We start from the raw sequence: 26,354 nt of genomic DNA, 5'->3' as shown, positions 1-26,354 counted from the left end.
TTTGTGTCGTTGGAGCCGCCGGCCGATCGAGGGAGGATTGGATTTGTGAGGATCCGAGTGGAGTGGGTGCTCTACTTATAGAGGGGAAGTGCGAGAGGCACCGGCTGCTCAAGTGCTCATGCACGGAGACGGTGCCATGGTCCATTGCCATGGGGGCAGGTAGTGCCTGTTTAATGTGGAGGAGCGGTCATACAAAGATACAACATTGTTCTGCAAAACAGTGGGCGTACATAGGGCTTCACGAGACCGATGACCCGCACAGGCTTTACTTTGGGGCTGAAAGGTGAGAATTTCATGAGAAGTGCTAGTTCATTTTCTGTACTAGTATATTAAGAACATAGTAAGGACACTTCCATTAAACTACATTTCAACACAAATTTACTTAGATGATCTTTAAATGTCCAAACTTAAACACATTACAAGTATATCCAAAAATGACATTTACTATTCGTGTATACTATGTGACTCTACTTCTCTGGCTTGTTCGGGGCCTAATGGTGCACATAAATTCCAAGCATAGTCATAAATACCCACAAATCAGCCACTTTTCTAAGGGAACATATCATATGCAAACCAATCTATTCGTGAAAACTATGCAAACTTTAATATGTGCCACCAGATCAACATCCATGGGGCATGGGAAGAGAGATAACTTTACAATTAACCGACCGCCCTTGAATTGGGTAATCACACTTTTGCAAATCCCCCCTCCAACCTCTCTGCGTCCCTCCCATTGGATGTTGATCTGATGGCCCAGAATGAAGTCTATAGTTTGCACGGAGAGGTTGGTTTACACTTGATATGTTCTCCATTTCTAATGACATGGCAATTTTACATTATTTCCCATAACACATGGTATTATGTAGGTATATTTAGACTCGGTGACGATATTTAAGGTCAGATGCATAATTATACACCATAATACTTTGTTACTATACACTATGGATGAGTTAAGGGGTTTACCGCCCCCCCCCCCCCCCCCCCCGAAAAGGAGGTTTGCAGAAATTCGAAAAGGTTTTTTTGTGTACTATTTCTTTTCTATTTTTTTAACAAAAGGCCAATTGGCTATAGTCGATGTTATTACTCCCAAGTTCTATCTTTTGTTTGTCAACTAGTGGCAGCAAGTACGAATCTAGGCACGATGATGAACATGTTGGACCAAGACCCTGTTTAGTTGCCTTCAAAATTCAAAATTTTACAAAATTTTCTGTCACATCGAATTTTTCTACGCATGCATGAAGTATTAAATATAGTTAAATAAAATAACTAAATAACTAATTACACAGTTTAACTATAATTTGCGAGACAAATTTTTTAAATCTAGTTAACCCTTGGCAAGACAATAATTATCAAATATAAATGAAAGTGTTACATTGTTTTATACCCAAAACTTTATGCATGCCCAATTTTTTAAAACAAGGCGCGCAAAGCCCCTGGGCGCTGGCTGCCTCGTCCCCTCAATAAAAGTGCGGGCAGTTAGTGGAAGGAAGGGTCCGACTGTAATTGTTCGGCCGGCGGGCGCCATTGCATGGATCGGAGCTGCAGTGGTAGCCGGCCCGCCGCCGCGCCGCCGGACGGCGCGGCCAATGGCCGCATGGCAGGCTGTTTATGGAATTAATCGCCTCATCATTAGCAGCTCGCGCTCCCACTACCCCCCACATTTACTTCCCCACCACCACCTTCCAAACCCCGGCGAGCACGAGCAGCCGCCGGCCACACGTAACGAATCCGTAGGATTTAGGGGGTAACGGGAGTTCCTGGCAATATGATAATGAATGGCCACGTTCTACATAACCTCTCTCTCTCTCTCTCTCTCTCTCTCTCTCAAAAGAAGGATGGGTGTTCAAGCGGTGCACTGTTGGATCACTTGTTAATTTCTGTCTAATTTTGTTTCTCCATACAGTGTGTGCACACACAGAATCACAGATATATGGACAGGCTTTCAGGGGAGTACTACTCCTAGGCGATAGCTGGGCAGAAACAAAAAGAGCAAGCCTTTTCCAGCCTTTGGATAGGATCGTGCATGGGGGCAGACAAGCCTTGATCTCCTTGTCCCCCCGTGTCGGTTCCCGGTGCGCGGCGGCGAGGGATCGGGGAGAAGAATGCAGCCGGCCATGGCCCCTACGTCTCCGGTCATCCGGTGGACGTGAATACTAGTACGTGCACGGAGCATACTATCGCATACGCTTGCGGGGCATGTCGCAACAAGGGGAAGGCGCCAAACCAGCAACCCCCATTTATGAGCAGCCAGCAGGGAGCCCGCCGGGACAAAAAGCTCGCGCGCGCGAGCGGGAGATGATCAGGTTCAGACCGTGCACACCGTGCGTGCAGTGCAGCTTTGCTTGCTTGCTTGCTGCACCTGCACACACTAGCTAGCATCTACGGGTTCTGTTCTCCCCGGGAGGCGTGACCGGGTGTACACGCGTACCGCGCCGCGTGCTGCCCTGTCGTGCATGCGCGCGCATTGCATGCATGCAGCAGCTGGTGATGCACAGCAGCCATGCATGTCTGCTGGCTAGCTAGGGTTGACCCGGTGGATCGGACGGAGCCGAGCATCTAGAGACACGGTGCAGCCGCGCAATGAATGGTGGCGAACGAACTGCACGTTGGGTGAGCCGAGCGATCGCGGGCGCGCAGATAAATCATACGGTCGTCGTCGATCCCAATCCGCATGCGTACATGCGCCCTAGTAGAGTAGTAGTAGTTCGTTTTGGACGTATCTTGTTGTCCTACACCGCAGCCTACCGAGAACGAAGGTCCGACGAGGAAAAGAAAGGGGGTTGGTGGTTTGTCACCACTTACTTAAGCACGAGCTGATCAAAGCAAATGAAAATGTTAAATAAATAAAGATGTTTAAACATGCTTAAATATACTCGAACCGTTAGCCTTTTGCACAGCACCTCATCAACCGCTATGGAACCATGGATACAATACAACCCGTATCGCACCACTCGATCAACTATTGCGAAACTACAATTTTCAACCTTTAACTTTTTTCTTTTATAATGCTGTGTATACGCGTGCTAGCTCTAGCTTAAAAAAAAAAAAGCTGGCCGAACTGTTCGCCCACAACTAGACGTGTCCCTCCCGGCTCCCGTGCCGCGTGCACGGACGCCAGTGGAGCCGCGAGCCGGAACCGGAAAGAAGGGCCCCGCCCCGTGCGCGCAAGCAGGGAGGCGAGGCGAGGGCGAGGGGCAGGTCGGATCCGCCGGCCCCCGCTCCACGCACCGGCAGGTACGGCGCGGCGCCACGCGTACCTGCCGGGATCCTCTGCGCGCAGCCCGGCTGCCAGCGCGCTTCACTCTCTCCTCCCGGCCGCCCGCCTCGCCCCCGCCTCCTCAGTTCTTGGCTTCTACTGACGCCGCGTCACTAGGGGTGGTAAAGGGCCCAACATTTTAAATTAGAAAATCTAAGGATCGGGCCCTAAAAGGGCCGGGCTCTAAACATATGTATTTTTGAACTAAAAATTTTAAGGGTTTTATTGGACTGTGAAGAGGCCATTAGGGCCATGGCCCATTACCACCCCTACGCGTCACCCGTGGTTGCTCTCTCTAGATTAACGGTGAACCGTGAACCGCCACGCTCTGCTACTGCTACCAAAGGAGTCTCCAAAGAATCATTAAAAAATCAAGCGTTTTCTTTTTGACACATTTGACCTGGCCGCGGATTCTTCGTCGACGGCCGCGGCGCACGGGCAGAGGCGGACAGACGTGACCGCCTTCACGCCCGTGTCCGTCCCCGTCCATCCTGTGCCTCCTGTCCGCCGCTGTCCCCCCGGCCCGGCGACCCCTCGCCCTCGCCTCGCCTCGCCTCGCCGCATTTCGGCTCCCCAGTCCCAACACAATTTTACAGCTTTGTAGTACAGACCTCGTGATCCATATTGCAGACTGTTGAGCACAGATCCTAGTTGAACCTGCACTAAATAAAAAAAGAAAAGGGGAAGAAAGAAATCGCCGACAGACCTTGGCGCTGTTATGTTGAGAAGATTCGCAGGCGACCTTGCAAACAAAAGAATCCTAAAGTCCCGACCCCGGCCAAAGAGAAGGTCAGGTACGTACAAAGGGTCGGACAATAGGATCTACTCATATACCAACCTCCGTTTCAAAATACTTGTCACTCCTCGTTTATTGGGCCAACTTTGACTAAACATTTTTTTCTAATTTTTTTTTCTAAATACTTAAAAATATATAATAATAATAATAAAATCTATTTCATAACAAATCTAGTGATATATAAACATTAAACATTGATAAACATTCTACAGGAAAAAATAATTGGTCAAAGTTGGCACGGAAAACGAGGAGTAACAAATATTTTGAAACGGGTATGTAGCATCAAACTCTCAACAGAACAGCACTGACAGACAGGGCAAGTGCACCAACGGGGAACACAGAATACAGAGCTCCCAGTATAGATTGCAGGCTTGCGCAGCAGAGAAACTGATGAATGCAATGCGAATTATTGGTTTATTTCTATACGAGATGGCGCGCGAGACGGCCAATCTAGGCGCGCGGCAGTAACTCCATGGCACCATGGTTCACGGAAAATACAGGGGATAAGCTATTTCCATCATTACTATCTGGAGTCAAAAGGTTACTCGATTTACCCTGCTGATATGTCAACACGTCAGCGATGCAGGAGACCCGATTAGCAGAAACAACAGTTCGACTATGACTTCCGCTGTTCTTGGGGGATATGGACTATGGGTGCGCCGAGACTCGATCGACCGGCTGTGAACGAGTCGCAGCGCATCAGGGGGGTGATGCTTTCTTTTAGTATTTGCAGCTTCTTGAGCTCCGTTTGGATGGTTGTGCTAATAGCACTCGCTGAAGCAGAAAAAGAAGCCCCTTGGCTTGTCTTCCTTCTTCCCCTTTGGTGTGTCGCCGAGGTCGCCCCGGGAAGCCATCAGTGAGCTTGTCCCAGGAGATTCCGGAGGCAGGATTGTGTTCTCCGAACTGAATGTGCGGCGAGGGGCCAAGTTTTCTTGTGGTGAAAGGGTGGATAGGTAATGTAGGAGCATTTGCACTATCTGCGTGAAGTTAGGTCTGTCGTTCGGGTCTTCCTTCCAGCAGGATGTTAGTATTTCTGACAACTCCTCAGGCAAGTTATCTGCACTTGGTCTGATATTCTGCACAAAATAAGGCTTTGTCTGGTTAAATATAAAATGCACGCAGTGGTGTAAGGATAAAAAAGAAATTCATGTGGCGAGACATTAGAAACACCATACGGTATACACGTACAGAAACATACACAAGCGAACACAATCCAGGAATACCTCCAACAATTAATTATCAGATGTTACCTTGAAAGCAGCAGCATACGCAGCTTGCAGATTAGACATGCCCTCGAAGGGCAGTTTATTGTGAAGGAGTTCCCACAGCACAATCGCAAAGCTGTAAACATCAACTTTGTGGTTGTAATGCTTCTTTTCTCCATGCCTCAACGTAACTGTGCTGTACAACTGTTGAGACATTCCAGGATACATCAATAATAATACAGAAAACAAAGGATCAGACAACTGACAAATATGACGCAATAATAGAAACCTCAGGGGCCATCCAACGGTATGTTCCGGTCTCAGCAGTCATCATCTCTGTTAACGTCTCTTCTCTAGCCAAACCAAGATCAACAAGTTTGACTGTTCTCTGGTCTGCAGTCAGCACCAAATTCTCTGCAAATAAGGGAAGAAACAACAACGACACGAGATCAACTTTGTCTGAATAAACATGTGTCAGGCAGATCCTTAAAGAATGAACTTGAGAAAAAAGATGAGCTCTGGAAGATGAACATAGACCAAGGAAATTCCTGATATGCTTCGATAATTCAAATAAATTAAAAATATGCATTGTTAGATCGAACATATCTGATCTGAAACACAGATACAGGTAATTTTCTATTCACAACCAGGCCAATGAAGTCAACATCTTCAAACTATGCTTATGTCATGACCAATCATTCAGGGCTAATTTATATTTCTTGATGCGTCTGGGACTGGAAGTGACAGTAGGCTGGAAAAGTCATGCACTAGCTACATCTCATGCTTAATGTTTTATTACTTGATAAATTACACTGTAGAATCAAGACAAAAACTGCAGCTTGAAGTTGCCATACTATACTGACTAAATCCAAAACTAATCAATCACTTTCTAGTGAATAAAATACTTCTTCATATCTCTCTAATGTACTTCTATAATCTTCTTTAATAAATATCTCTGCATTTTAATTGCCAATAGCTCAACACATTTAACTTCTACTCCCTTCGTTTTAAAATATATGACGTTTCGAATAAGCTAAGTAGCTAAAATGAACTAATTAACTTGTCCTAAACATTGTACTTAAGAACGTAGGTTACTAACTTCGCACTAGAGGCTACCTGTAGAACTATATCTGTGACCAGTCATCAAGTATCTGATGGATGTACGAGCATTATCAATATTTGTGGCCAGCATAGTGCTTTGTTATACAGCAAGTATCAAACTGAACATGATCATGTGCTGCTAGTCTGTTGGAATCTCTATACAAAAGAATCCACCCTTGAAACATGACTGTCAGAACTGAAGCTGCCTATACTTTCACTAAGTTCTCTATAAGGATCGTACAGACTCAAACTTGAGTACATCCACATATAAATTTATCCAAACACTTCAAAGTTAAAGGATTCAAACTGGTGTCTGCAACATGAGGCTCATGGCTCTCCAAGAAAAACCTTGAACTGCTATGTATATATCATTTTGTTTTGTTAAAACATTATGTTGGGTACTTAGCAAGCTTTCTAAGCTTTCTGATATCAGCACCATGATAATCTTGATGAATTATTAATATCCACCATAGAACTATACCACACTACAATAAAGAATAGCAAGAAGGGGACAATAGATCCTGAGATAACCATGGTAAAATGAGTGAAATATGCAATGTATTGGCACTTGCCATCTGGACCCCATCTTAGAAGAGAACAGTGGTAGCACAAATAAAAATTTATTGTAATCACAATGTATAAAATAAGATGTACATAATTTGGGGGTGGGGGGGGGGGGGGGGGGGCGCTTGATGTGAACCAACATATAAGAATATCTGAATATGCCACAAAACTAGAGGAGGCACTGCTTTTACAATCACAAAAGCTGAAAAGGCAGCTTTTTAAAAAAGAAAAATTACGATACTTTCTACAATCTTAATAACATGTAATGACAAAAGCATGTGATAGTGCAAGGAGAATAAACTTCTCATTCCACAACTATATGGCACATTTCCACCTGTGCTAGACCCACACAAATGCCATTAAAAGATTAATGTTACAGTATAAAAATAAATAATCAACTGTTAAAAACAAGAAGTAGATATTGCTGGTTAAGTATTTTTTACAAAAGAAATAAAGACACATGCACGGTAAACATGGTGAAAAGAAAAGGTATTATCCACAGTTTGCAGAAATCTATCAAAAGTAAGCAGTGAATAATATAGAGAGCACAAGACGATCAGATCACACAAGGACAAGTGTTACCAGGTTTAAGATCACGATGAATGATCCCATGTGCATGCAAGCATTCCATAGCTCGGGCAATGTCCAATGCAAACCCCACTGCTACATGAGGCTCAAGGCTCCTAGGCCTGAGATTGACCAAGTACTTCCGCAACGAGCCCCCCACCAGAAGCTCAGTCACCACCACCATGACAGGTTCTAGGCAGGCCCCGATAAACTGTAAAACAAGTGGACATAGTATTTTATAAAAATCCCTCTTGATCATCTCCTTGACGCGGAAATAATAGATCGAGTCTGCAAAAGTAGACCTTGACGAGATTCTTGTGCTGCACCCTTGACAGCATGGACACCTCTCTCAAGAATCTCCCCTCCCTCTTGGTCATCTCCTCAGGAGTGTCCCCTTTGTGCACAATCTTGATGGCAACATTTTGGTTCTTATACCTGCCAATCCCAGCATCAAATAAATGCTCAATTAGGAGTAATCAATCAAACGATCAGGAAATTGAAGATGATAGTTCAAGAAGATGAGCCTTACTTCCCCTCATAGACCTTTGCATGTCCGCCCTCGCCAATGCGTGGCCCAACAAAGAGAAGCTTCGGGTCGATAAGCCACTTAGGATCGATGGAGAGACCTTCGCCTGCATAGAACCCACTCCCAGATTCCATTCTTGACGGCGACTATCTGATTTGGGTCTTCTGGGGTCACAAGACCCCACTGTAAACTTAAATAAAAGATCAACTTTTAGAAAGCACTCGGTTTGTTAGAAAGGTATATCAAAGAGCACAAGTAGAAAACCACACGGAACATATAGGTAAAAAGGCTGAGACTTTGCGAATTCGACAAATTTACTTTTAGAAAGTATTTATAAGTTGGTTAGCACACGAGTAGATAACCTTACAGCAAATGAGTAGGTCCCGTGCATTGTACGAATTCTGGTCTTCCAAAAAGAAAATGGAAACCAGTAGATGTGAACAGTAGGAACAAATGGCGGAATACCTCATCGGGTATATGTATTTCTACCAAGTTCCAAAAATTAAAAAGTAGAATTTACACAGGATCCTTTTATTTTATACCTACACTAGGTTATCTGGGGGTGTTCATAATACATCGCTACATTCGGATACTGGTAAAAGGTAGAATTCATCAAATATATAAGGCTTATTCTAGGTTGCGCCTTATTACCTATGCCCATGCGACGGTGTGTACACGTGGTCAACAATTGAGTACCTTCCAAAAGTATAATTTGTGGAATACACAACAGCATCGTACATTTGTACACATTTAGAACACCTTGCTGGAAATGGCTGCACGCTAGAAGGTCCTCCATATTCAAGAATTTGAAAGCATTCACAGGTTTGGTGGAAAAGGTACAGAAACAGAGCACGCCACCGAAAATGGATGCAATGGAATGATCACGTCTATTCGACTAAATTGCACATCAGCTTCGCACGGCATGATAGTTTAGTTTCTCTGAGCACCTAGTGATTAGTGAAGAAGAACAGACTAGGACCTTGACCACAGCAAAAGAAGTAAAAGAATGAAGTACTAGAAAGTAGAAACCAAATAAAACCCCACAAACACTGAAAATGCAGGGTCACCCGTACTGAACCACTCAGCTGTTAGAATGCAGTTGGGCGCAAAACAACAGCAGTCGAAAGCTATTTATCCCCTTTCTCCTTTGCCTCAAGTTGTTTTTTTTCCTCATGTCTACCATCTACCAGAAAAAAGAATTGCCCAAGGCATTGCATCACGACCCCCAGGGGCGGACCCAGCAAAGGACATGCGTGTACACATGAACACCCGACATTTTTTTAAAAAAAAAATGGAGTTAGTAGGTAAAATACATGGTCAGATCCGAATACAATCAGTATACGTCAGGCTTTTGGAGTTCGATTCCGCGCAGCAGGAAGGTAAGGGAATGGGCGCGCATACCTCTCTCTCTCGGATGCTCGTCGTCGGCGAAGCGCCGGAGGAAGAACTGCCCAAGGGATCGTCGCCGCTAGGAAAGGAAGGCCGAGAGAGCGCGTGAGAGGAAGGGAAAGGGAAGGCGTGGAGAGGAGATCCGAGCACAAATAGCTTACAATAGGGTTTGGGGTGCTCGGTCTCGCACAGCGAGGAGGGAGGAGAAGGGGAGGGGAGGGCGTACCTGGTGGGTGCTCGTCGCCGGCGACCGGCCCGGCGAAGACCTGGCGAAGGGCGGTGCCTCACGCCCAGCCGTCGCCGCCAGGAAACAGGGCCACGAGAGAGTGGGGGAGAGGTAAACGGGAGAAGAAGTGTACACTGGAGGAAGAAGTGCATTTGACTTCCCGCGACTCTTCCCCGTACTTTCCGATTTTCCATTTTTCCGCTACATTTTTCAGTCGTCTCCAACAATAACCGCGGTAACTATAGGAGCAGTTCCAATAATAATAAAGATAGTTTATCAACTCTAAGATTATCAACCTGTACTATGAAATAGCGTATGATAGATAACATCACCAATACTTCACAACTATAATATGATTTCAAAACCAGCACAGATCCACGTGTAATAGGAAACTAGATGTTGCGTACATATATTGAGAAATAATTTTGTTTCAGTCTCAGGGTTCCTAATGTAAGTTTTTATGAGGTGGAAGGGCATAAACATAATTTTATTTCTCTCTCAGATTTCTGATGTAAGTAATATCTGGATTTGGCAAGTGAATGATACCAAACTATTAGAGATGAACTCTTTTTTTATTTGACATGTCTTTTTAGAAGTTGGCAAAACACAAGATTTGCCAAGTAAAATTTGGTAAACTCTTGGAGATGCTCTTACGGTGATAAATTTTAGATAATTCGTTGCTATCAAAAAAGTGTGACAGATAAAATTTAAACCACATTTGTGATTAAAAATTTTATATAACAAATATTTCTATGATATACGAAACATGTGGCTAAGAAACTATGGCAAACTATAACTACAGAAGTACCGCAATACCGACTAGTTTAGTTTTATAACCAAGTAGATTTGGCTCTACATGGATCAACGTAGCTTCCGGTCCTGCCCAGTGATTTTCTCCAACCCAGATGCATTTGTTTAGGCCAATGAAATTAAAAATTCAAAGTAGTATGAGTTCAAATAGGGTGAAGATTCTGCATCACCGGAGTTTAGTTTTTTTTTGGGTGAAATGCTACTTTATGTTCCTCTTGAAATGCGACTTTATTGGTTTTAACGAGTAATGGAGGATCGCAGAGTCCTGCAGTCAAGGTCACCAAGCACTTACAATAAGCATGCAAACAAGCAATCGTACTTGATAGGGTAGAAGCAGTGTTGATAGAAAATGGTAACCTGGTGTCACAAGATGTGCGCGAAATGGAGGTTTGAAAACGAAAGGTGTGCAAAAGGTCCAAAACGCGCTAAGGAACAGGTCAGATTAGCTTCCCTAAATTTTTATCATCAAACCCGTGGCCGTGGTACAGGCCTACTGGAGATTAAACTATGTCGCTTTCATCTTCAAGATATGATTACAGAAAAAAACAAATTAAAGCCCACACGGACTATATTATGGTAGCAACAACTGATAGTCCTGTTGGCAGCAGGATGCGTACGTGTTTTTGCTAATATCAACAGTCGGGCAACTTATTTTTCTACAATTTACATCCGTAGCTTCCCATTGCAAAAAGAGAGATTTTTGTTGATAATTTTCCTCTCTAGTCTTTGTGCCGAGAAACTTTTTAATTTGTATTCATAGTCATAGGGATAGACCTCAAGCGCGCCAATGTGATAATTATAGTCCTTGCGCCAATAATTGCGCTAACAGCACAATTTCAAGATATTCTTTTTTAAGTTGTTCCATTTTTAGGAGGGAGTTCGAGCTGTTTTGTTTGTGGTTGTGCTGTGAAGAAATCTTTTTTGTAAAAGGAAACGTCCAAGCTTCGCTTCGGATGCTTGTGCCGTAGACTTGTAGTTGGAGTGTCTCTAAGAGTTTGCCATATTTTATTTGGCATATCTTGTGTTTTGCCAACTTCTAAAAAGATATGCCAAGTAAAAAAAGAGATTATCTCCAACAGTTTGGCATAATTCACTTGCCAAATTCAGATCTAACTTACATTAGGAACCCTGAGAGAGAAACAAAATTATATTTATGCCCTTCCACCTCTTGAAAACTTAAATCAGGAACCCTTCTCTGTTATTTATTTCTTTTTTCATCCTCCCACCTGACTAGAAACCACGATGCCAACTGCGCGCCGCGCGCGTATATTTACGCGCTGGAGGCTGGTTTTTCCCAAGTTGACAAAAATTGCCAAGTCTTTTATCAAACTGTTGGAGGAGTATTTTTAACGTTTTTACCAAAAATCAAAGATGGCAACTTGATTTGCCAAACTATTGGAGATGCTCTCAAATATTTTTGTCAGCACTTTACCAGGGGCAGGGGTATATTTGCCGTCAAAATGCATCGTTGATCTATTTTCCGTTTACTACAGTTTACAAATGACTGTACAATGAGAATGGTGATTTTGTTCCCAAGGAACTGCCATTGTCTATAGTAGACTAGTAGTAGTCCTTATTTTTCGATCAGTTGCTTTCAATATCTTCCGTAAAAACCTTGATTCGGTCTATATATATAAAAACACTGGCCCGGTGATCTTTAGGCCTTGTGCATAAAGTTTTGAGTGTAAAACACTATAGCACTTTGTTTGTATTTGGTAATTATTGTCCCGCCATGGATTAACTAGGCTCAAAAGATTCGTCTCGTAAATTATAGACAAATTGTGTAATTAGTTATTTTATTTAGCTACATTTAATACTTCATATGCATGCGTTGAAAGATTCGATGTGATGGAGAGTCTTGTAAATTTTTTAAATTTTGAAAGGAACTAAACAAGGCCTTAACCCCAATGAACCTCCCTCCGTCCTAAAAAAATACAACTTTCGCTTCCCAAGAAATCAAATGATTACAAATTTGTCCAATTTATATAAAATATTACCAATACTTATGTCTCCAAATAGATTTAGTATGAAAATCTTTTACATGATTAATCTAATAATATTTATTTTATAGTATAAATTTTAATACTATTTTGTATAAATTTGTTTAAATTTGAAGTTGTTTGACTCGAGAGTTGTGCTATTTTTTTTACAAGAGACTATCAGCGTGAATAAAATTATTCACCGGCGCGCCTTAAACAAATGCTCTGACATGGCACACGTAACCCCTGCTCGCTCATGATTGGAATCTGGCCAGCCGGGAGAGCGCGTGGCGACCGTCGAGCGATCGCGATGTGCAGCAAGCAGATCGGCGTGCCGTGCGCGCTGCGAGGAAGCAGCGAGCGAGCGTGAAGGTGCGTGGCGCGAAGCAGCAGCACGAGGGCCCCCGCTGGATCTGCGCGCCTAATCATGGCTCGGTCGAGCTAATCGCTTTTGTTAATGACGATTGGTTCCTCAGCCTGACACTGACGGGGGGCACTTGGCAGAAGCAGCGGCAGCGCGACCACAGCACGGACGGAGCAGTACTGTACTTGATGGATGGATGGATCTTGGGATTAGGGCGGTGCTCGTGGGGCATTTGTTTATCGCAAAATCATATGTTTATTATTTTTTTACAATTTTTTAATGTTTGACTTATTTCGTACTAGTAGTACCTGCTATCTAGAGTAGTGACTAGCCAGAGTTTGCGTTTTTTTTTGCGAGGGTTTGCGTTTTGTACGAAGTATGGAGGCGTTTTGTACTAGGGACATACACAAGCACTCGGACAAGTTTCAGTGACAGTTTCATAACGGTACCTAGTCAATATTGGCCAAAAAAACATCTACATGACATGCGTGTTTAGTGTTCCGGCTCCGCAACAAAATTAGCCTGATTTGTTTTATTCGCCTTGGGCTAAATTGCAAAAGAAGCAAAAGAATTCCCTACGATCTGTACATATGGAGAGGAATTGACGAAAAAAAAATAGTTTCCTTTCCACTCTGGTCCATATGGATGGAAGGGAATAGATTTATCAAAACGAGATCCTATCGTGAAATTATCTTAGACGCATGTAATACGTGGACTCGGATGCCATTTCCTGCAAGCTGGGCGCTGGGCATGGAAAAGGGCGCGTGTTTTTTTTTGGACGGAGAGGTGGCAGGCGGACGGAAGAACGAGTCGCCGACGCGATTATGGGTGCGATCCAGAGGAGAAAGGTGGTAGCAACGGTCACCCGCCGCAACGGTTGTTTTCCCCCGACCTCGCAAGTCAATGGCTGCATCTACGACCTGGCGTGGATTGATATTGTCCTGTTTGCAAAATGCAAATTCCTTGTATGAGCTGTTTGGGGGGGGGGGGGGGGGGGGATTCTCTTTAGCTGGTTATACCCTTGGGGGAAAAAGTCATATTCAATTGGCTTGTATTTAAAGGTCCTGTTTAGTTGGCAAAAAAGTTCCTACAGTATCTGTCACATCGAATCTTCGAACACATGCATGAAATATTAAATACAATTGAAAAAATAACTAATTATACACAGTATAACTGATTCATACGAGATGAATCTTTTGAGCCTAATTAGTCCATAATTGAACATTAATTGTTAAATAACAATGAAATGTGCTACTGTACGAAAATCCAAATTTTTTCACGAACTAAACATAGCCTAAGTGCCTGAGTTTGAGGCAGGTAGTAGTGTCCTAGAAAGAATGCAATTCTAGTTTTCTACCGAGTCAATCCATCTAAATATTTAACCAAATGTATAAAAACCTAATGTTATTTATGGTACCAAATAATTATAATTAATTTTACCCTAAAATATATTTCTCATAATATATTTATTTAGAGTCATAAACGTAAATAATACTTTCTATAAACTTAGTCAAATTTAAGAAAGTTTAATTCAATTTAAATTTAGAATTATATTTTTTTGGGACGGAGGTAGCAATTCAATAAAATCAGTTTTTTCTATGACAACCGGACAAACGATGCAGCGTTGTGCATAGCAGTTTACTTCTTATAGACCCACCATTAGTTTCTCTATGCACACTTCCAATGGCGGAGCCCACGTAGAGCATCTCCAATAGACTACTTATCTCTCATATCCTACATATTTTCTCTCTCCATTACTAATTATACTTTTTACATTTTTGGTAGCAACTGCTGTAGCAGATTACTCAAAAGATAGGGTGGCGGGAGAAACCCCCTACATTTGAGGGAGAGAGGTGTTTTGGCAATTGCCAAAAATTTTTTAGTATTGGCAATAGGATTAGTAGTCTGTTGGAGCACCTCCCATTACCTAAGGGCAGGTTACCTAAATGGCAGGTTTTTAGTATTAGGGAGAGAGATAGATAGTTTGCTGGAGATGCTTTTAGGGCCATACCGGGCTCCACCCCTCTTTTTCTCTATGTAAAATTTCCATTAAATGAACAGTAAATTTGACACTGTGCATTAGTTTAGCATCTCAATTACCAAAGGCAGCCCCGCATCTCAATTACGAAATTTGCGTGAGATTTAATTCGAGTGGCAATTGGCAAATTATAAATTACTTCCCGATCACATCGCATTGCACTAACCAATAGGTCAAGCTCTTGTTTTGTGAGGTCCAATACATAAGACACGGCTGTTCTGGGGAAAAGGTTGAAACAACAGAGGTGGGAGACCCTGGCATGCTGAGACCTAATAATCTAACAAGATACACCAGTTTGTAACTTTTCAAGAGTTCTAGTGCGACTACAGTTTTACTGGTGGATATGAGATCAGCGACGCTTGTACAGGCAAGGTTTCAACTGAGGCCAATCGATGCTCTTTGCCACCTTACTCTTTTCCTGCAGGGGCATGGCAAGGCACTGAGTTCAGTGTGAAGGCCGAATCATTGCGGCAGTTATTAAGGTAGCAAAAGGTGCAACTAACCTTTTTCTTGAAGTAGAACAGAATGAACATTTTGTTTTTCTCGTCCTGCAGAAAGGATACCGGCAACCAATTAGAAAGCATGATCAGAAGCATCTATTTCCAAGCAGATGAAGAATTTATCTTTCAGGAATACAAGGGCCCTGTTTGGATTTTAGGGGTAAAGATTTACCCAAAGGTAAATGTTTTACACTTCACATTTGCCCCTAACTAATTTACTCCATAGGACGTTTGGATTTAGGGGTAAAATGAGGGTAAAAGTGGTTAGAAATAGCAATTAATGTCCCTCATGTACCCAGTTTTACTCCAATTTGACACCCTCCAAGGGATAAAGAGGTAAAGAGGGGGCAAATGGATAAAGAGACACATTTGCTCTACATGTTTGGATTTTTAGAGGTAAATGGGATGCAAATTTACCCCTTTTACCCTTTTAGCCCACCACCCAAACATGGCCAAGATGCACCGTATATCTGAAATTATGAAGGTACCAGAACGGAAGGGACTGAACAAACTTCGAGCACATTACAGAATCTCGTGCATAGAATATGGAAATCACATGTCAATAATCAATGCAAACATTTCACAACCAAAATTCATGCAAGCTTCACAAAGAGGGGGCAACAAACCAATTAGTTTCTGAATCACATTGTAAAGATGCAACAGGTATACCTCCAAGAATCATAATATCCTATTCTGCTATTAATCAATGCATTGAAGCCACATACCAACACCGTATATTTAGATTTACCCAGCTATTTTCATACTGCAGAACATAATATACAGCGATAATACAATGCTAACAAATGGTTTCAACTATAACACATGCACTAGCTTATGTTAGAAACCACACAACCATAACAAATAAACTAGGAGAAACTAAACAGTGAACGGAATGGACCTCCACTTCTAAATTAAATGTATCTGTTCTACTGTAAGCTGGATATACTAATTTTGAGTCAATAACTGCACGTCAACAAATACCTAAAATTGAAGAAACTCACAGGCAAGCATTTGAGTTGCTGATTTTTCAGCACATGAATGGGTCATATGATCGATCTTACATATACAGAGAGAAGACTGATCAAGTCCATAGGGAACCCATGCTAGCTAGCACCATATGTTTCAGTACTCATCGGAACTTACTATATACAGCTACCTCATCATAATTCAAATCAAAACTCAGCTGAGGAACTAAAGATGCAAACCTTTGAAACAAGGGAAAAGCCAAGCTGGATGATGGCTTTAGAAAACTTTTCAGGGTCAGCACCTCCGTTGTTTGGGTCTAGCCTACTTCGCACTTCGGCAATAACAAGCCAGCCACTGCATAAACAAATCTATCAGTAAAGAAAACAAGAGGCATAGACCCTTTGCAGTAAAGTTGCAATAGCTGATGATTTGAGCAGACCTTGGCTTGAGAACCCTATTTGCTTCCTCCAAGTAACTTGGATAGTTGGTTCCCATCAACGAAAGGCAAAATATTGCAACATCTACAGAGGACGGATCCAATGGAGTCTGCAGAGATGAAAAAAAAATGTTTAGTTGATTTAATGATTTGAACACAAATTGAAATTTAGTACCCATTTTATTCAGTTTGAATATTCCTAGGTCCATCCTGGGGTAAACCATAATGTTTGATAACAAATAGGATGTCCTTTCAAACAGACTGTGGTAATATGGAAGTACTATGTCATAAATTCATTCATTTGCATGTTACTAGTATTAGGAATAGAAAAATTCTCAAAAAGGGGGATCCGAAGAACGATAGGAACTCTTTTGATGAAGTAAAGGTAAAGGCATAGAACATAACCGTCAACAATAAAATGAACAATATAATTGTCGTTCTGACTATCTGGGTCACCCAACACTTCAACTTTCTATAAGTTAGTGAACACGACACAGGTGCAATTATGTCATATTAAAGAATACATAAAGCAATTTTTTTTTGCTTAATTGATGCATCTCACCTTATAGAGACTATATTAACTTAGGCACATTATCTTCAATTCGTTCATCAAAACTTAATATTCAATTATGATAGCTTTTATTAAGAAAATAGGAACAACATATTAACATCAAGGAAATACCAGTCCTCAAGCTTATCAAGATTCATGCAAAAAATACACAGATGGCATAGAACTACCAGGAACATTTAGCAAAATAACAGAAAGGGTAGCTACCTAACAATTGAATGCATCAAAAAATATTAGGCAGTTAGTGCTTACATGAGCCATATCACAAGCAATCACTGAAGGATCATCTGAAACAAGATCAATGGAGAAAACCTTGTTCTCCACATTTTTTGCAACTGCTGCGTTGCCTGCGACATGTAAATAGTATTCTCATAATTGCACCAGGAAATACAATGATGTAAGAGGGAGAAAACTTGCAAAACCCATCAGCTTCAGGAAGTAAGAATATTCTTACCACAGCCAAAATCAGCAACAGTCCATGATGCATTATGTCTCTTCAACCAATTGATTATCACATTTACTGGCTGCTCTGGCCAATGTGACATCTGTTCTCGATATCCTGTATGATACTAAAAGAGGGTAACGTGAATTCAAGCATGTAACCTCATAGACATGGTTAATTAGTTCCTGGACAAAGAGTATCCCAGATCCTTTTGCATAATGATCAAAGCAAGAATTTTTTTGCGATAGAAATATGGAATATGCAAACCGAATTATATGTTTTTTAAAGTGAAGAACAAAATAATTAAAATTGGTCTAGTACAGATGAAATTATAAAAAAAAGAAAAATAACAATGTGGCACTGTACTTATGATTTTCAGGAAATAAATTATGCACATCCGCACAATGCCCAAATTTTTGTTAGCTAGAAACAATGTGATGGAAAAATGGAAATTCCCTTTTAGTATTAGCAGATGCCAGTAGTAAAACAGGGATGAAAAACAACTTACCACATCGAAAAGATTAGGGTCATTTTTGAAGTAGTCAAACGCATCCTGCCCACTGCAAAGATAAACAATACATGTGCGAAAATGTTAAACATGCAAAGAAAGACCTCTGCTATCTATGAATTCCAAGAGTTAAAGGCCCTTTTAGTATTCAGAAAGTATGCTGCATTGATGATAAAGCAACCAGGCATACAAATTCATATGAGAGAATTGTTAACAGTAAGTCCAAGGCACAGCAAACAGGGAAAATATCAAGGGCAATTATAGTCTACATAGCCTCCATCACTACAACGAATTATAATTATCAGTATTTGTACAGAGAGTAAGATCTAGTGAGACATAAAACCATGTATCTTTAAAATGCAAATTCTTAGGCCTAAATATTGTCTCAAATTTGTATGCAATAACAGAAAGTATAGCATTTAAACCAGCCAACACATCTACTAAACAGAGGTGTGGTGGATATAATGTGAACCTGCAAGTGTAGAGCTTTTCGTTTAGCATTCTGAAATGGCCACCAGATAATCTTGCACGCATCTAAAATGTCAGCAGACAACAAATCGGTTAATTTGTTCGCATAAAAAGACCAAAGCAAGAAACAGAAGGTAAACCCCATAAGGTCATATATCAAGCCATCGTTAACAACTCCTCAACAAAATTAGTTAGATTTGTCAGGTGGCAAAAAAATCACGCGAAATGTGAAATGCTGTGCGAATTGGAGCAATACAGTAGACTCAACAAAGCACAGAGGCATATGGTGGCGGACCCGAATTTAATCATGTTTTTTTTCAGCAGCCTCTTATAATTAGATGCACAAAAGATTACCAAGAATTGCTCGTCCTACACGAACACCATGCATCGAACATCCCAATGATCACAACCTACTGTAAATATTCGCATTAGCATCGAATTTTGTAGCCAGTAAGCAGTCCAACAGCTCAACAAAGTTGCACAGCAACCGACGAAGCCTCCACCACTACCCACTCCGCTGAATACTTCCCCGAGCCATAAACTCCTAGGAACATGTAATCCAAGTAATATAGGTTACCTTGTCGAGTAGGCTCGAGGTGTTGCCTCGCTTGGGTGTGGCCGCGGCCTGGCCGGTGCCGTCCTTGCGCCGCCGCTTTGACGGAGGGGAGGGCAGCGGCGGGGGTGCCGCCGCGGGCGGAGGCGCTTGTTGCGAGGACGACGAGGGCTTCCGGCGGTTCCGGCCGCCACCTCGCCGGCGCCGCTTGCGGTCACCGGCGGCGGATTCCTGCGGAGGCTCCATGGGGACGCGAGGGGGGGACTGCGCCGAGGGTTCCCCGGGTTCCAGCAGGTTGTGCGGCTGACATGGTGGCCCACTATCGCAGAGCTACGTTGCTGAATCCAGAACGCGGGCCGCCAATATCCTGGTTGGGCCCAGGACCGTGTCCTTGGCCGGCGGGCCCTGGGCCGTACCGGGCCATGCAGTCCGTTTGGCCATCTTTTTTTTTTTGAAGCGAGCCACTGACAGATCGTTTAAGAAAGAGATGAAGCGCCCCGTCGAACCGCGGCGAGCAGCGTGAGCCCACGCTCACCTGACCAACTGAGCCCGTTTGGCCATCTTATTTTGAAAAGAAAATACCAACCTTCTTCATCCCTGTTTGAAAAGATTTAGAGGAAAACTTTTCACTTTATTTTGAACATTTTCCCCTGTATAGTGGGAAGGAACGGATTTATCTAAACAAAGCGTTTTCCGCTTTTTTTTTAAAAAGAAAGTGTTTCCCGCTTTGATCCTTCAAGTGCCAATGACTTAGGAGAAAGTGGAAAATTGTAAAAACCATCTCATATCTCACGTGTAGTTATTTTCGTCCCATAAGCCATTTTATTGTCATTTCTTCTTGAGTTTGTTACGTTACTTCCTCCATTCTCTTTCGATAATTCTACTTATTATATAATAAATACAATATAAATTTTTTAATTGGTCCTCCAATATTTTAATTAAAAACTCTTTATTAGTTATTACCGGTGCTATTTATTGCCATAGCCATACTAATAGCAAATAACACTATTGTGAATATTTGAGTTTCTAAAATAGAACTATCAAAAAGAATCAAGGGATTATTTGATACAATAGTTTTGAAACTCGACTAATCCCGTGTCAAGTTAAATGGCGATCAATTGCTTAGCCCGAGCATCCAGCGGAACACCCATCTTGCACGGCAAGAAGAGCACACTCACTCTGACCTTGACACGCCTCGCCCAGTCACGCCAAATAAATGCTTCGCTCTCTCTCTCATCACCGGCATAGCGACGGCGAACGAGCACACGAAGAAAATCCAATGGGGCCCACTTGCCAGCGCCTCGTCGGAGCGCGCGGGGTCCACCAGGCCAGGAGATCCCGACTTGCGCCCAAAGAAGATGGCAGGATCTAGCCGCAATTTTTAATTCCAGAACCTTATCCATACACCCTCACTGACATTTGTGCCCCATGCATGGGTCCCACCAGGACACGCGAGCTGAATAGGCCCCCGGCGGATTCGAAATTTACGGACAGGCCCCTCGACCCGGGTAAAGCGACCGGAGGCTCGCTCGCTGACGCGTGGGGCCCGGCATTTTTTTGTGACCGCGTGGGGCCCGGCATTAAGTCCCCAACCGCACCGCCTGGAGAGCATTTCCCTTCGCTTGGAAGCAAACGAACGAGGCGTGAGATAAAGAGGGGCTCCGGTGTCCAGGCCTTGGCCGCATCGACACTCTCCCTACCACCACCGCCGCCGCTGCGGCTCACGGCTACGCAGCCCGCTCTCCCCTCCGTCTGGCCGTCCCCTCCCCCCCCCCCTCTCTCCGGTTGCTTCGAGGGTTTGCCCCGAATCGATCGCCCGACTGACCCCGCTAGGGTTCGGCCCGATCGCCCGCCGCTTCGTCCTCCCCGCGGGGGTTTCCCCGACGCGATGTCCGACCGGAGCTCACCGGCCGCGCCGACGTTCTTCCCCTTCGGCCCGCAGGCCGAGGCGTGGGACGTCACGTTCAAGGTGAGGCACCCGGCCGAAAATCTGTGGTCTCGTGCTTGGGTTCTGCGGGATTTTGCCGTGAGGTGTGGGGAACCGCCGCCTTGTTTATCAAAAAAAAAAAGAACCACCGCCTTTGTTCATGGGTTCGGTTGGATCGTTGTGGGGGAGGGACGGAGGTCGGGGGTTTCTGTGTTGAATCGTCGATCGGCCCTTGGAGATTGGGGGTTTGGTCGATGGAAACTCCTGTGGTGCTAGGGTTTTGTTTTGTTAGTGTAGATTTTTTTCTTCTTCTCCAGGAACAATTTTTTGGTAGGCTACGGATTTTTAGTGAAGATGCTTCTGTGGTGTGAGACCATGGAGATTGAGTTTCTTTGTCCGTGCATATTATCAAAAACGGCTTTGGATAGGTTGTCGGTAGCGTTGCCTGATAGTCAATGATAGTGAAGTTGGTAGTATGTTTGCCTGTATCGTTGAGGGTAATCTCCTGATGAAATATGCACCCCTACTTGGTGTTGTGTGATATTTTACTCTTACTTTTATAGTGTTATTATTATTGACGGGTTCCCCTCTTTAGTGTTCAGATCGAGATTTGAATAATTTATCCTCTGTACAGTGATACTTTTTTGGGCCCGTTGGTTATAGTTCTGAATTATGTATCATAGAGATTTGTTTACTTTCTGATGAAATTAGATGTTGTTTAGAACATGATGCATAGAGAATCCTCCACACAATTTGTAGTGCCTTCGCGGTATATCATTGTACAGTGCTCCTTAACAGTTTTTTGATTAAAGCAGGATAAAGAATAAGAGTTTTAGTTAGAATAGAAGATAGATTCTATCGGTTGTCAGTAATAAACAGCTATGTCAATTTCTTGCTCCCTTGCTTTAGTTTGATTTTGTTATTACGATTTTGGATTGGAGGACCTAATGAAAGGTCGATAATCATAATTGAGGGTTCAGTCATGTTTTTTTTTGGGGGTGGGGGTTGGGGGGGGGGGGTAGATTGAAATAATAAAATTGAATAGCCTTGCACATTGACTAGAGCAACATGAGGTTGCAGTAAGGTGTAACATATTTCTTCCATTAGATCACTTCATTTCAACTGAACAATTCCACCATTTGAACTTTGTTGAGCTGTCCTTTCTTTCCATACTCTTCTATGACACTTCCACTATGTTTATCCAGATTGTTTTGCTAATGTCCTTTTTTATTATTTTGAAACATGGCAAATCTTCTAATTTTTTTGTTCCTAGAAGCTTAGGTCTCAACAGATCGAGCCTCATGTCCCCAACTTGTGATTTATGTTCTCGCATAGGCTACTCTCATATCGCTGTTTTGATTTGATATTCTATCAGTTTGTCCTGCCTATGTGGGCGTTTTTTAGTTGTAACTTATCAGATTTTCTTTTATATATTTCAGGTCAAATATGGGGACACACTTAAGAGGTTTTATGGTTGTGTCAATGGAGCTCATTTTGACATGAATTTATCTGCTCTACGGGCAAAGATAGCCACTGCCTTTAAGTTTGGTCCTGATGCCAACTTCATTCTGACTTACATCGATGAGGATGGTGATGCTGTAATGCTAGACGATGATGATGACCTGCGCGATGCAGCTCTGCGTCAGAAATTAAACCCTCTGAGGATTACTGTTCAACTAAAGAAAAGTCAACCAACTGAACAAAAGGAGAAAAATTCTACACCTGTGAAGCCCACTCCTCAGGATCCACTGTCCCAGATTATGTCAGCTATTGAAGGTTTGAAGCCTGCTCAGGAAGAAAACCTGGCACATATAAAATCAGCTATTGGTGAAGCTTTCAAGTCTATCCCAGAGCCAATTCCTGATGCCCTTGCAAAACTCTCTCATGAAGTACTTGATGCGGCACCACCACCATTAGCTGAGCTGATGAAACCTTTTGTGCAAATGATGGCACCAAGCAATAGTGGCAATGGATCATCTGATGCACATGCTGATGGGTCATCCAGCTCTTCTAGTGGTGTGACTGAGGCACAGGCTCCTGCCAACAAAGATGAACCCAAAGCTAAGGCGTGTTTAGGTCTTAGGAGCGTGTTAGAGGAAGCTCCTGCTCCTGCTGCTCATAGTGCTGGGGCTTCTCTAGGTCAACAACCATCTATGTACCCATCTGTTGAGGAGTTGCTGTTCCCCAGCAATTCAGTTGACATATCTGTTTGCAAAGGGAAGATTGATGCTCAAAGTACGGGCAAATCTGTTATGTCCTCTGCTACACAGGCTGCCCCTCGTGCTGTTCCCATTCATGCTCCACCTCCACCGCCTCCTTGTGTTTCTGAATGGTTCCGTTCACGAAGAAGCCAACCACTCCAGTGGCAATTTGAAGACAATGCAAAAGTCACTAATGATTCCAAATGGCGCATCCCAATGTATAAAGTACCCTATGCATCACCTGCAGCAGTGCCTCCCCCAGGCTATGTACCTTCTCCACATTTTCCTTATCCAGGTCGCCTCTTGTCTTCTGGGCATCCATATGCAGATGTGTCTGGTAATATGGAGAACTCAACGCCACGCAGTCTCCATAGATGGATTCAGTGTGATGGTTGTGGAGTGCAACCGATTGTTGGTCCACGTTACAAATCTAATGTGTAAGGCCTTGAATGAGTTTCTACTTCAATGTTCTCTTGGTTGTAGTTTATGGTGTTAGATCTGACATCCTCCTTGTTCGCTCCACAGGAAAGAAGACTACGATCTGTGTGATTCCTGTTTCCTTCGCATGGGAAATAAAGTGGAGTACACCAAAATAGACAAGCCTATTTCACCCCACAGGTTACTGAGAGATCCTCATGCGGTGAGTACCTAATTTTGGATGGAGTATTCTTTTGTATGATATAGTTGCTTGGCAGAACAGCTGATTTACAAATCTTTGTTTCCTTCAGTACCGTAAGGTGCACCACCCACGGGTTGTCATGAAGTCAAAACGGGAGAAACTCGAAAGTCGCTTCATTTTGGATGTAACTGTCCTGGATGGAACACTGACGACACCTTCTACCCCGTTCACTAAGATTTGGCGCATGCATAACAATGGGTCTATTGTGTGGCCATTGGGCACACAGCTTGTCTGGGTTGGTGGAGATCAGTTTGCATTGCAGACCTCTGTTCCATTAGAGGTAGCTAATATATTCAAATTTTGACCAAATTTCTGCTTGCTGTTTTGAATTGCAAGTTAGGCAAGAAATGTGTAAGTTCTTAGTTATGAGCTTTTGTATTGTGCAGATTCCAGTCAATGGGTTTCCAGTGGACAAGGAGATTGATGTTGCTGTTGATTTTGTGGCACCTACAAGGCCTGGGAGGTACATATCTTACTGGAGGTTGGCATCACCTTCTGGTCAGAAATTTGGTCAGCGAGTTTGGGTTCACATCCAGGTGCCTTACCTAAGCTGCTTTTCAAAATATAGATGTTTACTCTCAGTAATTTCCTTTCTGACCTTTAATTCTGAATTGTAACTGCATCTGTAGGTGGAAGATCCTTCCTTTGCTAATGACAATAACAGGAATGCTGCTATTAATCTGAATCTGCCTCCAGAAAGCAATAGTACAAACACATCTAATTTGATTGATGTGAACATGGAGCCTGCTGAGACGACCCTTAGTACACATGCCAAACGCGCTAAAGAGTTTCATTTCTATCCTATCGATGTTCCAGAGCCTAAGGAATCTCAGCCTGCTGTTGTTACCTCTATGCCTGCAGCAGCTCCTGCAAACCCTACCGTTGATGTTCCCATGTCCAGTGCAACTATAGCTGCTTTTGTGCCTTCTGTTAGTGTGCCTGCACCTGAGCTTGTTGTGCCGGCTGTACCTTCACCACCTGTTAATGTGCCCATCGGGCCTACAGCTGTGTCTGTTTCCGCACCTCCCCATGCACCTGCACCTGCATCTGCATCTGTATCTGTCCCTGCTTCTATGCCTGTGCCTCCACCTGTTAGTACTGCTGCAGCACCTGAGCCTTTTGACACAGATGATCATAATGAAGAGAAGCTATTGAGGGAGCTGGAGGAAATGGGCTTTAGGCAGATTGATCTGAACAAGGAAATCCTTAGGCAGAACAATTACAACCTGGAGCAGTCCGTTGATGATCTGTGTGGTGTCAACGAATGGGATCCACTCCTTGCAGAGCTGGAGGAGATGGTAAGATGTGCCTCTGCGTTAATTCTGTATGGTTCCCATAACCATTGCGCCATGCTTCTGAACTTGGGTGCTTTTCAGGGTTTTGATGATACCGAGATGAACAAGGAGCTGCTTGCGAAGAATGGGGGAAGCATCAAGCGAGCTGTGATGGACCTCATCGCCAGGGAGAAGAAGGACAAGTGAAGATCGTGTGCCTGTGCACATAGTTATCTATGATCTACGTGTAAATAATGAGGCTGCTGTACCACTCCGGTGCAGCACTATCACGTCTCAGAGCTTGCTTACCTTATAACTGTTGATTTTATGCGACTTCTTTATATTGGTCGTGCGTCGTGTAGTGTCTGGTGGTGTCGATGACTTGCCCTAAGCGCCTCAGGAAAGCAGTTACCCTGCCAGGTGAATTGCTTGTAAGGATTGGCTGTGATGCCTTCTAAGTATCTGTTACCGAGACATGCAAACTTATAATATGATGCCTATGTGGATGTATACTCGGTGCTTGCGCTTTAGCCCTGTGAATTATATGATCTGTATGCCTTGTTTCTTGCTTCCCTGCTGACAGCTGATATTAGCCGCCGTCGTCACGGGTTAAAGCAGCGCTCCGGGAAATCTGTGTTCCACAGGCAGTTACGATGGTGATACAGGCTGGTATTGCGTACTTAGTGAGCAAGTTTACTCTTTTTATGTACCTTCACTTCACGATTGGTTTACTCAATTATTTCGTTCACTGGTTACACGTTGCATATATCTTTGTTACGGTTTTTTCTGGGTCTCGTGACCGTTCCAGATCTAAGGCTACTGTGTTCACATTATGTGTAGTGAGCATGTTCTCGTATTGGTGCCACAACAGGATCATCTGGTGGGTCCAAAGAACCATGCATTAAATTAATGAATTTCATCATCTTCTGCAATGTTGAGGTCTCAATCCTCTGGTTAGATCATGGGGGAGAAAGCATGAAAAGTGGAGCAAATAATCCCATTATTCGACTG

General features: G+C 43.2%; 3 protein-coding genes across 7 annotated transcripts; 1 reads left to right on the top strand and 2 right to left on the bottom strand.

Annotated features, from left to right (window-relative positions):
* Nucleotides 1–4,371: 4,371 nt before the first annotated feature.
* Nucleotides 4,372–9,791, bottom strand: LOC120707152 (serine/threonine-protein kinase STY13-like). 5 transcript variants are annotated; one of them, XM_039991978.1, is made up of 8 exons: nt 9,631–9,791; nt 9,417–9,483; nt 8,019–8,205; nt 7,792–7,924; nt 7,505–7,700; nt 5,547–5,671; nt 5,303–5,461; nt 4,372–5,128 (listed from the first exon to the last, which is right to left on the bottom strand). In XM_039991978.1, the coding sequence occupies exons 3-8, from the start codon at nt 8,147–8,149 to the stop codon at nt 4,814–4,816; spliced, it is 1,059 nt and encodes a 352-aa protein (XP_039847912.1). In that variant the 5' UTR covers nt 8,150–8,205; nt 9,417–9,483; nt 9,631–9,791; the 3' UTR covers nt 4,372–4,813. The 5 variants fall into 5 exon arrangements, with proteins under 5 accessions (XP_039847912.1, XP_039847899.1, XP_039847919.1 ...); XM_039991965.1 differs by having other exon boundaries at nt 8,019–8,198; XM_039991985.1 differs by having other exon boundaries at nt 8,019–8,207; nt 9,421–9,483.
* Nucleotides 9,792–14,941: 5,150 nt separating this feature from the next.
* Nucleotides 14,942–19,569, bottom strand: LOC120707145 (ribosomal RNA-processing protein 8-like). The gene is made up of 9 exons (XM_039991952.1): nt 19,287–19,569; nt 18,714–18,775; nt 18,242–18,293; nt 17,746–17,860; nt 17,544–17,638; nt 16,727–16,833; nt 16,527–16,641; nt 15,325–15,369; nt 14,942–15,239 (listed from the first exon to the last, which is right to left on the bottom strand). The coding sequence occupies exons 1-9, from the start codon at nt 19,506–19,508 to the stop codon at nt 15,171–15,173; spliced, it is 882 nt and encodes a 293-aa protein (XP_039847886.1). The 5' UTR covers nt 19,509–19,569; the 3' UTR covers nt 14,942–15,170.
* A 1,308-nt stretch (nt 19,570–20,877) lies between these two features.
* Nucleotides 20,878–25,864, top strand: LOC120707139 (protein JOKA2-like). Its single transcript, XM_039991942.1, has 7 exons — nt 20,878–21,231; nt 22,629–23,827; nt 23,916–24,030; nt 24,119–24,349; nt 24,456–24,605; nt 24,699–25,367; nt 25,446–25,864. Exons 1-7 carry the CDS (start codon nt 21,151–21,153, stop codon nt 25,548–25,550), a joined length of 2,550 nt encoding a protein of 849 aa, XP_039847876.1. The 5' UTR covers nt 20,878–21,150; the 3' UTR covers nt 25,551–25,864.
* The last annotated feature ends 490 nt before the right edge of the window (nt 25,865–26,354 follow it).

This window comes from Panicum virgatum, chromosome 1K (genome assembly GCF_016808335.1).
Source record: "Panicum virgatum strain AP13 chromosome 1K, P.virgatum_v5, whole genome shotgun sequence".
Taxonomy (NCBI): domain Eukaryota; kingdom Viridiplantae; phylum Streptophyta; class Magnoliopsida; order Poales; family Poaceae; genus Panicum; species Panicum virgatum.
Note: the sequence above shows the minus strand (reverse complement) of the source record. Positions and strands in the feature narration are given on the sequence as shown.

Coding starts and splice junctions, on each gene's coding strand:
- LOC120707145 (XM_039991952.1), bottom strand. CDS start 19,508: ATGGAGCCTCCGCAGGAATCCGCCGCCGGTGACCGCAAGCGGCGCCGG. Junction 15,370..16,526: donor GCTTTTCCCTTGTTTCAAAG/GTTTGCATCTTT, acceptor TCCTTTCTGCAG/GACGAGAAAAACAAAATGTT. Junction 15,240..15,324: donor TGTTCTACTTCAAGAAAAAG/GTTAGTTGCACC, acceptor ATGCCCCTGCAG/GAAAAGAGTAAGGTGGCAAA.
- LOC120707152 (XM_039991978.1), bottom strand. CDS start 8,149: ATGGAATCTGGGAGTGGGTTCTATGCAGGCGAAGGTCTCTCCATCGAT. Junction 7,925..8,018: donor GCAAAGGTCTATGAGGGGAA/GTAAGGCTCATC, acceptor TGGGATTGGCAG/GTATAAGAACCAAAATGTTG. Junction 7,701..7,791: donor AGCACAAGAATCTCGTCAAG/GTCTACTTTTGC, acceptor CTTGTTTTACAG/TTTATCGGGGCCTGCCTAGA.
- LOC120707139 (XM_039991942.1), top strand. CDS start 21,151: ATGTCCGACCGGAGCTCACCGGCCGCGCCGACGTTCTTCCCCTTCGGC. Junction 23,828..23,915: donor CCACGTTACAAATCTAATGT/GTAAGGCCTTGA, acceptor TTCGCTCCACAG/GAAAGAAGACTACGATCTGT. Junction 24,350..24,455: donor AGACCTCTGTTCCATTAGAG/GTAGCTAATATA, acceptor TGTATTGTGCAG/ATTCCAGTCAATGGGTTTCC.